The sequence below is a fragment of the Pelmatolapia mariae genome, linkage group LG10_11 (assembly GCF_036321145.2).
Source record: "Pelmatolapia mariae isolate MD_Pm_ZW linkage group LG10_11, Pm_UMD_F_2, whole genome shotgun sequence".
NCBI classification, from domain to species: Eukaryota; Metazoa; Chordata; class Actinopteri; order Cichliformes; family Cichlidae; genus Pelmatolapia; species Pelmatolapia mariae.
The window spans coordinates 40,189,381-40,204,819 of record NC_086236.1 but is presented as its reverse complement, the minus strand read 5'-3'; the positions used below and the strand labels follow the sequence as shown (position 1 = coordinate 40,204,819).

The following is a 15,439-nucleotide window of genomic DNA, read 5'->3' as shown; positions in this document are numbered from 1 at the left end:
GTGAGTGTGAAATGCTGTCTGTGTCTACATGTTAGCTCTGCGACACACTGGCGACTTGTACAGGGGTGGCTGTAGCTCAGGTGGTAGAGCAGGTCATCTACTGATCGGAAGGTTGGTGGTTCGATTCCTGGCTTCCCCTAGTCTGCATGCCAAATATCCTTGGGCAAGATACTAACCCCAAATTGCTCTCCGATGCATCCATCGGAGTACGAATGTGTGTGTGAATGTTACTTAGAAAGCACTTAGGAAAATGTGCTTGTGCGAATGGGTGTGAATGGGTGAATGCACAGTGCTCAGAAGAGTAAAAAAGCGCTATATAAGAACCAGTCCATTTACAGGATGTACCCTGCCTCTCACCCTAAAACTGCTGGGATAGGCTCCACCCCCCTGTGAACTGAATTTGATAAGCGGAAGAGAATGGATGGATAGAAAGCTCAAACTGTAAGAACCAGCACTGAGCCCCATAGCATTTATACACAGTGTTAGAGCAATGCCTGCAATCCACACCCTTTAAAATCATGATTAAAATGCTGCCATAAACTTCTCCCACTTTCAATGATTGGCCGTATCAATATAATCAAAATGGTTGTGCTCCCTAAATTCACGTACCTATTCCAGAACGTTCATATTTTTCTCAGGTCGTCCTTTTTCAAAACATTGGATGCCATTATCATGCCTTTTGTTTGGGCCTACAAGCCCCCCCGCATCTCGAAGTCTCACTTGCAAAAGCCCACAGACGAGGGTGGTCTGGGCCTTCCAGTTTTCAAACATTATTACTGGGCCTGTAATGCTAGAGCCTGGGTCTTTTGGAATCTGCCTATAGTCGGTGATGCTTTGGGATGCGGGTCCAGCCCCAAATGGCTCGAAATGGAGCTTAGCACCGCTATTGAGCACACTGGAGCATCCTTACCAGCTATTTTATTTTCAAAATCGGTTATTAATAGTACATGTGATGACTTTATTCTTTGCAACTCCTTAAAAATATTGAACCAAATTAAGAGAATCTTGAACCTCCCGGAATTGTCAACCTTTGCCCCGATCTGCCATAATCCTAGCTTTAAGCCTAGTACAATGGATGCTGCTTTCAAACAATGGCCTGTTAAAGGGTTAACTGCTATAAAAGATCTTTATATTGACAATCATTTTGCCTCTTTTGCCCAACTTCAGACAAAGTACAATCTCCCTACAAGTCATTTTTTTCGGTACTTACAAATTAGGAATTATGTCAAGCAAGCATTCTCAAATTTAGATACTATCCCCATACAGCATGTCTTTTACAATATAATGAACGAACCTCCCACCTCTAAACACTTAATCTCTCGGCTTGTTAACCTTTTTTCTTCGGCAACCTCCTCTTGCCATATTAAAGAGGCTTGGACAATGGACACTGGTTTGGATATCTCTGACGATTTATGGGCTGAAGTGTTAAGCCGGATAAAACTGTGCTCTGTTAATGCCTGGCTTCAGTTAATTCAATTTAACTGGAATAGACTGCACTATTCCAAAACCAAATTGAACAAGATTTTTCCTAACGTTTCCCCCAAATGTGATAAATGTAAACTTGTGGACGGTACTCTTGGCCATCTTTTTTGGTCCTGTTCTAAGCTTACTGCCTTTTGGACTAGTATTTTTTATTTTTTATAGCATTGTTTACAATAGGCAACTGTATCCTGACTGTCTTATGGTGATCCTGGGCTGCTCCAGCCACTCCTTGGCACTTCTTTTTGCTGTGCAACAGGCCCTTATGTTTGGTATGGTGATTGCCAAACGTCTGATTCTGGGTGAGTGGAAATCTGCCTCCCCTCCCTGCTTCAAGAGGTGGCTCGAGGAGGTGGTCTCCTGTTTATACCTGGAAGAAATTCGGTTTTCTACGTCTGATTCCATGGAGAAGTTCAAGAAGATATGGGGGCCCTTTATAGACCACATTAAAAAGGACAGTCCACGCCCTGGGTCCTGACCATGTTGTTTTAACTGTTATCATTCTGAGCTGTTGCCCATAGCTGTTATGAAACGGCTCCTCCTAACGATCTCTGGATTCGAACTTCAATGTGGATTGGACTCACTGGATTCTGAGTTGTTTGACATGTATACCATTTGCTTTTTTCTTCTCTGGTGTTCCTAATACGTGCTGGCTGTGTTTGTTTTGTTTTGTTGGGGTTTTTTTGGGTTTTTTTTTTTTGTTTGCTTGTTTGTTTGTTTTTTGTCCTTATTGTCTGTGTTCCTCTGTCCCGCTGTTATGAATGTGTAAAAAATTTTTGAAACTTGCATAAATAAATACGTAAAAAAGTGAAAAAAAAAATGCTGCCATAAACACATCAGCCTAGATGTTACTATACCACATAATTTCTAATACTTGAGTTAAAAGATTTGAAACAGGATGATTACAATGATAGCTGTCCTTTCTATCATTCCTGATATTGCTGCCCTCTGCCAAGCCAAAGAGTAGAGATGATACTACACACAAGCGTCACACCACATCTGGCATATATTGTTCTATTTTGTACAGTACACTGTTGAAAATTATAAACTATATAACGCAGTTATTTTTACTTAGCAGTAGTTTATCAATATATGGAAGTGACTGTCAGTGAATCTAACCAGGAGAAAACTGGAAAATACCAGATTTTCTGAGCACTTACCAGAGAGTAGCTCAAAGAGTGGAAGTTTAAAGAAATGGTGAGCTTGGAAGGCCACTCCCTAAATAAGTAAATTCCTGAGAGTCCGGTGCATTTGTCTTTGGCTGTGTTCCTGTCTGTTTGTCGATGGCTTAACCTCCCAGGGGTGTTTGTTGCCTATTTTACATTTATTTGCCCACGCCCTAAGAGTTTATTGTCTTTAAGTGCATAGTTTGTCTGCAGTTTGAAGCTGCATCTCCCCTGGTTTTTGAATGTTTTTGACTATACTAGCAATAGCTTGAAAATTTACACAACAAAATCGGTCATCACCAGCCAGGAGGCTATTGAAATATTTGTGCAAATAAGAAAGGGAGGAAATAATAGGCCATATATAATAGCTAAATAATAAGTTGACATTTGAAAAATCTAAATAGTAAGGAAGAGAAAAGGTGTAATTGAAATTTATGACTATCACTGGGAAAGTGAACTGAGTTGATCCTGAGACCTTACTGAAAAGCAGTCAGTTGGATCAAAGGATGTGTACATGTAAGCCTTAAGCATTTATAAGCAACTGAGCTCATAGAAAAAAGAAAACTTGCTAAATATCAGACTCACCTCCCAGTGGACTAATTCGCTATAAACACAAACTGAGCCACTAATAAGTGTGGCTAGAAGCTAGAAATCTATGAGTATGCAAATATAAATATGACTGGAGGTTAGATAACAATGAACATGCTTTAAAGTAGTTTTGATAGGTAAAGCTATAAACTGGAAAGAAAATAAACTAAGTCTGGTGGTGATAGCAGAAGCTTATAAAATAAACAGATTGGGTGTGTTTGTGAATAAAATATGCCAAGAGGCAGGTTATGAAATAACAATATAATTCTGAAATGATAAGTTACACACAATAAAGTAAACATATATAAACTAGACAAGTAACCAAAATAACATAACGTAATATCTGCATTGAAGAAGGAAGTAGCAGTGAAAGTGAAAGAATCGGACACTATAGAACACTATAGTGAGGAGGGAGCATTAGAAACTCAAAGAATAAGAACATATATTTTGTTAGACAACATAAAACATTGAAAACATATAAAAGCTCGCACGAAGGCCGTAGGATACACAACTGATCAACTTGAAACTTTGGCAAATAATTTATTAAAGAGAAGTACAAGAAGACATAGATGCAGTCTAGCCCTCCTATCATCCTTGGGGTCAATTTGACCCCATTCAATGTCTATCATTCAAAAAATGATAAAACTTAAGTTTTGTTTGTTTTTTTGGCTTTATATTTCATCACATTTCCTAATTTAATGGGGACAAGTGATTAAGCATAAAATTTTACAGAAGACATTTTTTCAATGAGCTGTACACATTTTCCATACATCGGTCATATTGACCCCAAGTTGTTTTAGCTATGTAAAGCATGTCTGTCTGTCTGTGTGACCTAAAATCTTTACCTGCAGGTGCAGAGATGGTCCTTTGAAGTTAATACAAGAAAAAAGGGTGGGGAAAACATTCCAATGAGAAAGTCTTGATGCATGCTCAATTATCCAGGTAAGTAAATCCCATAAGGTTGAATCTGTTCATCTGGACGTAGCGTTTTCAGTGGGAGAAACGTTTCATCACTCATCCAAGTGACTTCTTCAGTCTCAGCAGACTGCAGGTTTCTGCAACTTTATAAACAGTACATTTGCACAATGACTGAAAATAGCCCACTGAAGTGGGCTTCGGTGGGCTTCAGGGAGGGGTGGACAACCTGGAGAAGGTCGAAGAGCAAAGGGTCTATGTTGGCAAAAATCAACAGGATTCATTCTGAAGGGCACTGATGTGCACCCAAAATTTAAAAAAAAAATGGATGAAAGATTCTGAAGATTCACAAAATCTAAAATTGAAACTTTGATGTGATGTTGGCGCTAGAGAAAAGGTCGTGTTGCGGCGACCCACTAGGGGGCTCTACTTACACCCAAGCTGGGAGGAAGGGTTCTGCTGTGTTTGGGCGCAATATGCTCAGTTCATGTTTGGAGGTGAATAAAGTTGGAGTGAAAAACTAGAGCTCCTGTGTCGTGTGTCACATGCCTCCATAGTGTCATCACCAAAAATGAATAGGGTTCATCCGCCTGTCGTCATTAATGTTGTCAGTAAATTTGAAAAGATTTGAATCCAAACTTTTCAAGATACATTTATTCCAAATTAATAGTTTGGCCTGATGGTGGCACTAGAGTTCCAAATTATGTATTCAATAAATAAGCAAAGTGCCTGTCACAAACATTTGGTCAACAATCGTATGTAAGCCATTTTCTGGAGGCAAACATCCCTTGGGGTGTAAAATGTGTTAGTAATATTTGAGGACAATAGGAGGGCTAGGAAAGAGTAATAACAGGGCACTGGGTGCCAAGAACCCTTCCTCTAGTGTTGGACAATGTGATCAGCTAAAACTACAGCGCTACACTACTACTGTCCAGTGTATGAGTAACTACTGGAAAGAAAATCAAGAAGAAGACGTAAACAAAAAGCACCTGATCAACGAACTGACCCAACTGCAACTGCACCTGTTTTACAACCTAGACATGTGCATGCGAAGTAGTATGATAATGCCCGTCAACCACCTCATGGGAGAAGCTGACGACATGGAGGACGGAGAGGACATCAGTGCAGAAAAATCAATAGTCACATGTTTGTTTTTAATTAATTTACACCCCAGAAATTTGATGCAAAGAGATATATTATTTTGCCAACCAACATCATCTGGCTATTCCAGACGATAACCATCAAAAATGATGTTTGACAGAAATGGAGACTATCACTTAAGTGCAGCCATTGGTCTGCTGGTTGGAACAAATCCCTAATCAGCCCATGTTAAAACAACAATGGCCAATGTGGAGTCCACAGTTAAGTGCTCAGGTAGGTAAAGCTAAGCACTTGCCCATGTTAATCCACAGCTGCCTTTGGTCTACACCTTCATGTATGATGAAATTATACATGATTATACATATATATACTCATATACTCATACATAATTATTCATAGACTGTGACTTCTGTTACAGATATTTACGGTAAATTATGAAATATTCAAATTTTATCTTGAGGAACATTGTTCTGAAAATGTTCCTGTTTTTTTTTTTTCTTTTGTGTTTTTTTACACAGCATCTCAGGTTTTTTTAATTTGGCTTCTGACCTCAACACATTCTTTCCTTTAACAATAAGGATATTTAGACACAATGGCAGATGCACATCCTATACCTTTTGAGAGTACATTTGAAATACAAGTGTTTTAAGAATTTTTGTAGTATTTCCAATGACCATGTTGGCAGTGTCGAATGGTTCACAGAGCACTTAATGCCCTTTTGGAAAACCCATTTAGCAGAAGGATCGTACTGCCTGTGTGAACGTTCAGGTTGGCAAACTCTGCAGCTGCTGCTGGTCATCAGCATCCTGCTCTTCCTCCTCCATCATCAGTGATTGCGGAAACCTGTCAGCCAGTTGAAGAGATCACCGGAATGTTATCAGAGTGTCAGTCCATTAATGCCCATTGTTTGGTCTTTGTAGGCTGGAACACTAGCAGAGGCTAATGCCTGTTGATAGTCTAATTAACAACGTGGGGTTAATGTGTCTGGATGTATACTAATGATGTTACAGGCCACTTCTTCCTCACACTAAATACCCACACCACTGAAAGCAATTCAGGCAAAAACTGAGTCTCTGAAGTGAAGGAAATCATAGTGAAGTCATTGCAGTTCAAACAGTTATTACACCATGAGTCAGAAGTTCACAGGCAGTAAGAGAATATGTGGGTGTGCTTGACACAACTGTCATCACAGACATTACTGTTTCAAACAAAGCACTGCAAAATCTCTAAAGGTCAAACTGCCTTCATTTCACAGCAGAGTCCAACATTAATAGTTGGTGAAAAGATGATCAGTGTGTCAAATAAAAAGTTGAGATGACATAATTTAATCATGATTCAAGATTATCTGAAAGCTGCATGGGAGTACTGACCAAAGTATTGATGTAAAGTAAAGTGTTTTGTGTTTTGTTACACAGTTTAGATTATTTGAAAATTGTATTTAGAAACACAGACGCAGGTGATCGCAAAGGTTGTTGTTTCTGGGCGGGATTCATCACGTGTTCCCGTCCTTGACTGTGCACACCTGTCTTGAAGTGCCACCTGTTCCTGATCACCTGGTTGACAAAGACATTAGTTAAGGCAGTGGCTGAGGCTCAATCTTCAGTGGTTTGTTGAACTGAAGCAGTTAGCAAAAGCATGGCATCATTTCTGTTGCGTCTGTGTGGACTACCTGACCCTGTTTGTTTGTGCGCAGGTATTTGGAATCCTGTGTGGTGAGTCTGATCCCGAGTTGGTGATTGTGAGCACTGTACATACTGGACACGTTGGACCCCCTTTCCCTTGGTGCACCTTTCCCTTGCACATTTTTGCATGGTTGTAAATACTTTATCACTGTAAATAAATGCATTGAACTGTTCTTTCTAGTCTGCGCTTGAGTCTTCTTGTCCATTAATCTTGACACTCTTCTGTTGCAGAGGCAGTTTCTTTCTCTTTTCCCACCTCTGCTGCCAGCGCACCTGGACTCACCTGTTGGTAATCAATATAAAGCACCTTGAAGCACCTGCTGTAGTGATCTTGCACTATATAAATAAAACTAAGTTGAAAATAAATACACTTAAATGTTTGTGTTAATAGTCCAAAAACTGCAGATGAAAATTACCCTGGCTAAATCTGTATAATGAATTATGTGCTTTGTCGCTTTTTAAATAAACATTGTTGTTTGTGCATTCCTTGTACTATGACCCTTCATGTACCTTAATAGTAGTGAAGTTTTATAAAAGCTGGATTTATGGAGAAAGTACTGAGTTAAAGGCAGATATACCTAATAAAGTGTCTGTTAAGGGTATTTATTTATTTTTTTTTATTACTCTAAAGTGTATGTCTATCAAGGACAAATTCACATCTCAGTACTCGACTGCATTGCAAGATTTCGGTGCCTAACTTGAATAAAGAATCTCTGTTTGCACTGATCAGCAAAGTAAGGGATTTGGAACGACTGCAACTCAGCCATGAACAGGTACACCATGTAAAATCACAGGAGGTCAGCAGATGCTGGGGCACATAGTGTGCAGAGTGAATGGCTAGAATTCAATCTTATTTATATAGTGCCAATTGTGTGTGTTTAATCTTACTTCTTAAAACACCAGCACTAACATGTCACACAGAGAAATGCAAATTCTGCAGGAGTGATGCAGTGCAGCTTGCGTTTTCTGCCTGAACTAGCTCACAGCGTTCAGTCCATGTCTTAAGGTAAGTATGAGCAGGAATGTGTATATGGACACATACAGAGGAGCTAAGTGATTAACAAAAAAAAAAGTCTTTGAAGAGTTTAACGGAATTAGAGTTAGGATGTTTAAGTAAACAGGCGAATATGACTTCATCACATGCTAAACTTAGAGGAACTCTCTGAAAACACTATAAAAATTAGAAATGACATGACACTAAACGGGCAGTTATTCTGGATTGCATATATTGTTCATTGCGTCCTTTATACATTCTAAGCTGCACATTAGCTGCACTATACACTTTATAAGACATCACAGGCAGCACACCACAGTGTTCAGGAACACACCTATCTTGACTCCCCATACAAACACATAGCCTCTGCAAATTTTGTGTTACAGCAGCCATAAAATGATATGTCACTGCAATAATCATGACCACAGCCACAGTTATGTCACCCCAATGCTGCAGTCATGATCACAGCTACAGCATGTTTTAACCTGTGTCAGTCATCTGAGTAACAAACTTCATTCGGTACAGTAGCTACATGTAGAATAACAATGCTGTGAAAAATTGTTCACCCCCGTCCAGGTACATAGTTTTTTACATATTTGTCACCCTATTTTTCACATCAACAAACACATTTTAATATTAGACAAAGATAACCCAAGTGAATACAAAATGAATAACATTTTTTTTAATTTTTACTGTATTACACCAGCATTATACATATGATCTAATATTACACGTTGTATAAATAACAGCATTGATGTGGCACTTATCCAGCCCCATACCATCAGAGATGTAGGCTTAAGTTACTACTGAGAGCAAGCTGGATGGTCCCTCTCCTTTTTAGTCAGAGGATATGCCCGAGGGTCAATCAGTATTGATTTTCAGCCCTGTTTCTCCAGCACAGAGATGTCCTCTGTTTCCCAGAATCTGCTGATGATTATATAATGCAGATGATGAGCTATTTAACATATTGGCAATTTTATGTGCAGGAACACTATTCTGAAAAAGTTACACAATTTTAAAATGCAGGAACCTGTGCCCATTTTTATTTTTGAGAAACTCAGCCTCCCTAAGAATATATTTTTTTATGCACAATCATGTTAACCTGACCTGAAAAATGTTTTTCCAGCCATTTCTTTTAAATATCACCTCGTTTTCCAGCCTTTTGTTGCCCCATACAAATTTTTTTTCAAACATGTTACTGCGATTCATAACACTTGACAAATAACCACTAATTACCCATATGGAAAAGATATATATAAATCTTATAAAGTTTGTGTCTGTCTTGTGTGAAACTTATATGAAAAGCATACAAGACTGAAAACAGATATAAGATCCCTAGAAAAATTATATAAATGAAACTTGTATGTTTTGGATACTTACTAAAACAATATATAAAATTAATGAGAAAGTGGCCACTTTCATGAGTAAATCATGTAACTGTGGCTGTAGCTCAGGTAGTAGAGTAGGTCAGCTATTAACCGGAAGGTTGGTGGTTCGATCCCAGGCTCCACCAGTCTGCGTGCTCCATGTTGCTCTCTGTTGCACCCATCGGAGTGTGAATGTGTATGAATGTTAGACAGTAAGCACTTAACAGTTTAGAAAAAGTTCTTGGGTGAATGAATTAGTTGTATAAAGCTCTATATAAGAACCAGTCCATTTACCATTTACCAGGGACCCTACCACAAAGGAGTTTGTTTGACTACCTCAATGACCTCACCCCCGGAGACAGACGAGAGACCTCCCCCTGGTCTCCAGACTGCTTCCTCCATGGAAGCCGTGCCAGTGGAATTAAGGAGGTCCTTGAAGCATTCCTTCCACCACTCGACAGTCAAAGTCCACCTGCGCTTTACACAGTGCAAGTCTCACTGTCGTTGCCCACATTAAGTGTTGAAGTCTCCCAGTAGGACCACAGTGTTTCCAGGTGGAGCACCCTCGAACAAGCTGCCCAGGGATTTCAAGAAGGCTGGGTACTCTGAACAGTGTTTGGCGCATATGCACAGATGAAAGTCAGGACCCATTCCCTAACCCCTGAAGGTGCAGGAACCAAACCGTCTCGTCCACCAGGAGAAACCCCAATGTACAGGCAGCAAGCTTAGGGGATACTACGATACCCACCCCAGCCCACAGTCTCTCACCAAGGGCAACTCCAGACTGTGACAGAGTCCAGCCCCTCTCCAGGAGACTGGCACCATAGCCCAAGCCGTGCATTGAGGTAAGCCCGACTATATCTAGCCGGTATCTTTTAACCTTATGGTCCGATTTCCCTTTTTCGGGCTGTGCCCAGCCACCAGATGCCCTCAGGCGCGTACATATTATGTTTAATCAAACAGATCTTGGATGAAATACTGAACTCACATTGGAAATCAATTATGTTTAAATATTTCTTCTTTAATACACTAGCATATGGATATAGATAAGGACTAGGATATACTTATTGCGTATATAATTTTGCAAAAACTTAGGGTTTAACCACATAACATGCAGCTTCATAAAAGCACTGACACGCTTGATGCGCTCTTCCCCTATTCACTGCTCTCTTACTGTCTTACTCCTCTCCTGCACCCTCTTAGTCTGTTGCATGTCATTTTTGTTTTTATCTTTATCTTGTCTATGTTTTTCTACAACTACTTTTAAGTATTTGCTTTACAGGAATGACTTTTGATTTGTCATTTGTTTCGTTTAAATGTTAAGTTTAATATACAGTATGTGGCTCTCCTCAGCTCAGGAGGTAGAGCAGCTCCTCTACTAATCAGAAGGTTGGTGGTTCAGTCACTGTCTGCTCCTCTCTGTATCCCAAATATCCTGGGACAACATAGTTCATAACATAGTTCCTCTCCAATGCATCCATCAGAGTGTGAATGTCAGGGATGCCTCATTTAGCTTAAGGGCTTTCTGAATGCTCAGGTAGGGTAGAATAGCACTATGTAAGAACCAGTCCATTTACAATAAAGTAGCTTTCTTATATCCATGCCACATTGTCAGTTCAGGTTTTATTTTCTGAATCAAATCAAGTGTTTTGCCCGCACCTACACAAATTCAACATGTAATGGCATCTTAGTACCACAGAAAATGGGAAACTAATGAACTCTGTGCAGGACTAAAACTGAAGTTTCAAGTTTGATGAGTAAAATGACTTACACCAAAACAAAAACAGCATAACTTTCAACTTTGAAAGCGGGAATAATTTCACTTTAAGTTGATGGACTCAGATCAATAGCCATTAAAAATAGAAATGTATTTCTGTACAAATTGACATTCAAGAACACAAATAGATTAAATGTTGTATTTCACAAATGCTCACAAGACTGTTGGCAAAACAATAACAAAATCATTTTGTAAGATCACATGATGTATTATGATGAATGACTGTGTAAGAAAATAAGCAGACTTGTGTTATTTTATTATATAGATATGCTTTTATTAGAAATAAGACACATTCATTTTGTGCTCTGAAAACTGTACATTAACAAAAAGGCGACCCCAGTGAAATAAAAACAGGAGTGAGGGGAGATGGGAGGAGAGTGTGTGTGTGTGCCAGGGTGGGGCGCAAATCAGAGGTCGGAGGAAGCAGGAGCTCAGAGGTCGGCAGTCAGGGTTTTTTCGACAAATACAGATCTGAGGGAGTGACTGGCGGTGATATCAAGACACACACTGTTACACTGTGATACAGAACACTCGTATAGTCCAATACCCTGAAAGGACAGGGGGAGGGGATGGAAGGACTGGTATCAGAATAATCATGTTCAATAATGATGACAACTATCCCCAAGCACAGTAAGAAAGATATTTATAGGCTAAAATCCATTCTGTAGAACTCTGTTGAAATAATTACAATGCTGTACATCAGGACTCCAAATGAGCCTTGTGCTTTCTCTGTGTGCAACCACCATCCTTTATAATACTCTACCTTGTACGTGTCATTATCTGTAATCATCATAACATATATATCGATAGATGTATGGGTTTACTCATCTTCCATTTTTTCAGTGCGTGCACACACACATATACACACACAGTAATACCTTTTTTCCCTTAGCATCATGTTTGCATTAACTGTATCAAGCCTGCTTGTACATCGAGAAACTGACCCAACCAACTCGTGTTTGCTGTACTCCTTTTGGACGTCCATGTTGTCCCTCTTTTAGGCGGCATTGAGGTTGAAAAGCGAACAGAGCGCAAAGCCCGCCGGCAAGCGCTCCACCATCTCTGAGGTGTCCGTCGATGAGAAGGCAACTTTCCATTTTGGCTCAACGTGATGTTTTTGATTTCTTTTTCTCACTCTCCCCCGTTTTTTTCCTTGTCGCTGCAGGGCCAGCCTTGGCCTACTATCGTGAGGGGTGGGATAAGGCGTTAGAGACTGAAGTAAATTGTTGGGGAGCAGGGAGCGGCACTGAGGGGCACATATGGGTGTATGTTTGGCAGTCTGCCTCCTCAAACGCCGTGTGAATTTTTTCTTCCCAAGGCTTATGTCGAAAAAGAGAGAAATTCAGAGGCATGTTGAGCTGCATACAACATCAGAATTTGGTCAGAAATAAAGAGAGCAGAACAGCAATGCAACAATACTCTCAACAGTGAAAATAAAGAGACATAATCATGATTATTACATCGTAACCATTTAATACAGGGGTAAACATCGCGTGATTACCTTTGCTATGCTGTTTATTACATGACTTAATGATGCACATATAGCAGCTTCGTCTGCTACTTTGGCAATCTGTCTCCAGCGTAAGCCTGCAGATCATATACAGGAAGATGACCAGTAATTGGTGGCTTCAAAAACATCAAATGAAACAGAGAACGAGACATCGTTATCTCATTCTCTCTTTAATTCGTTAACTTGATTTTCTGTAATCGTGACTCTTTTCCTTGCCCTCCTTTCCCCCTCACGGTCTCGGCTACATCCAGCCTTTGAATAGAAGTACACAGCAGGGCAGTATGTGTGTCGTGTGTCTGCTTGGTTGTCTGAGAGCTCTGGAGCAAAAGTGGAATTGTGTAGTGTGAGCCAGAATCTGGGTCACACCTCTGTCTGCAGGTCCATGATCTCCTGGCCCACAAGAGGAATGGTTGCACTGGTCTTCTCCCACTCTACTGTCTGCAGCTCAAGAGGGGAGGCCGCCACTGTCTCCAGGTCCTTCCGCACCCAAGACGGGGGTGAGTTGGTCTTACGAATGCCTTCCCACGCCCTCTTGCTTGGGGTCTGCTGCTTGTCCTGAGGAGAAACGGACATAAGGAAAAAGTTGGTTTGTCTCATCTCTTAGAATCGCTGATGTACTTTAGCTATTTTGGGGGCTCTTCCTCACCTTTTTCAGTCAATTTATTATACCCTTACAGAATCAGTCTAGCATTTCAAATTGTTAACGTCCAACCAGAGACCCATCTAGGGTTACTGGCAGAGTTATGTTAATATGACGTTATATGAAAAAAACAACAACATAAAAAAAAGTCATGCCAAAATGAATGTATGAGACTTCACTTAGAGATGCATCCTCTATCTCCTTAAACGGCATAGTTTAAGGAGATAGAGGATGCAACCTGTTAAATACTGTTGGCATAAACAGTATTTAACAGGTTGAAAAGAAAAAAAAAACCAACCCTAACCCTTACTTAAAGATCCCCAATGATCCCCAATGAAGCTGAGATTAGCATTAGGACACTTTGTAGCACAGTTTTGTAGAAGATTTTGTCTACCTCTTTCTAAATGTAAAAATACTGGCGGCAGCTAGTGGTACCGTACAGCCTAAACTAGGTAATTTCAATTCACAAGATTTCCAGTAAATTCGACCTTTGAGGTCGAGGTCACTGAGATTCAAACTTGTCTGAGATTTTGAGTGGACACACCTTTGGTATCAATTTGAAACTCCTATATTGCCTCATTCTCGAGTTTTCGCATTCACAAACTTGGGTGTCCAAACTCCCTGCCCACCCACCCACCAGGGTGACGACAACACCCAATGTGCATTTGGAGGTAAAACCTTCAAACTCACAATTTTGTAAGCTGAACATCATAAACTGTAATAATTGTTATTTAAAGTGTACAACAAAGTTCTCAAATTTTACATGCAGATGGGTGACAAAGAAAAAACACAATATCAAGTCTCGTTAGGCCACTATACAGTGATAAAAACCACATGCTAGCACTGATTCTTTACTTCTGACCTCTACTTGAAGTGTGGAACACGAGTTCTTTAAAGCATTTACTCTCATTTGGTGTTTGGATAACAATAATGGAGAGTGCTGTTTAACCTGGGTTGGGATATTTATTTTCTTTGTTAGTCAAGGCTTTGTGCTTCAACCGTTGTGAGTGCTCATATAAAACAAAGTAATTGAAGCATTGTTTGGCTCGTCTTCCACTCAAATTGAACTGATCGATGTCCACCTACTTCAGTCAGATCATGGAGAGATATAAAGAAAAAAAATTATCACTGGATTCAAGTAAGGCAAGACAGCAAAGCTGTTGTAAATCAATAAGTTATTACTATATTAATAGCAGCCTATCATATTGTGCTGCCATTTGTTCTAATGTGACGGATGGACATTGGAGCCGTTCCGTAATCTGTGTTTGATTTACTGAAATTCAGCATCATATAGACTTGGCAGCAAATCAGGAACAAACAGAATATTTAGCCTATATATTTTCTGCATTACTTATTTACATACAGTCTGCACTGCTGTAACTGTACTGCACTGCTTTGTTTGTTAAAGTACAATGTATACTTCATCGAGTTTGCATGTATTCTCTCTGAGAATCAACTAATAAAAGGAATCAATGAAGAAACATCACCGCTTGCTTGCAAAGCCATGAGCAAATATTATGTGCATAAGTTGCCATAGTCATTTATCTGGTATAAAAGAGATTTATGACATGAAAACTCTTACATGTGTCATAGTACGTTACTCTGGTAACTTAAGGTCAGAGTATATGATTCACATCAATGGCATGCTATTCAAACCATTCAGTAGGTTTACTGAATGGTATGAATGATGAAACACCGTTCAGTGAGTTATTCTGGAAGAGACCGCTCCCACCAGGACAGAAAGAAATGTTTCATCATATGATAAAGGAGACCACTCAGGACAAGTGTGTATTGACTTGGTCCCCTCTATCAGGACAAGTGCACCCAAATCCACCCCACAGCATAACAGACCTAACAGATGCATTCTTGTAGGTGTTGATGCTTCAAATTGTTCTTAGAATTTGCCACACACCTATAGTTTATTAGTTGGAAATAATTCTGAGAGAGTCATTTGTAAACAAACTGTAGATGCCAGAGTCCTCATGTGAGCCTTCACTCTCAAAGGGGTCAATTCTGTCAATTCTGTTTATGTGGGAAGTTATGAGACAGAATTACCTCTCTGCTTGATTCCAGTGGCAAACTTGCTCCTCATAGTTTCATTCTTTATGCAAAGCTAAGCTAATCACCTCTCAGCTCCAGCATCAATGTGAGACAATGCCACATGAGAGTTCTTATCCAAACTTCATTAGCAAAAGCAAATATATTATTCGCCTACTTCCC

At 39.8% G+C, this 15,439-nt stretch overlaps 1 protein-coding gene across 8 annotated transcripts in view; it reads right to left on the bottom strand.

Moving 5' to 3' along the window:
- Positions 1 to 11,323: 11,323 nt before the first annotated feature.
- adgrb1a (adhesion G protein-coupled receptor B1a) overlaps positions 11,324 to 15,439 on the bottom strand; it is a 197,634-nt gene continuing 193,518 nt past the window's right edge. For all 8 annotated transcript variants that reach the window (XM_063488506.1, XM_063488504.1, XM_063488511.1 and 5 more), the window contains one exon: positions 11,324 to 13,134. In XM_063488506.1, coding sequence (XP_063344576.1) covers positions 12,940 to 13,134 — 195 coding nt within the window. In that variant the 3' untranslated portion in view covers positions 11,324 to 12,939. The remainder of the gene's footprint in view (positions 13,135 to 15,439) is intronic.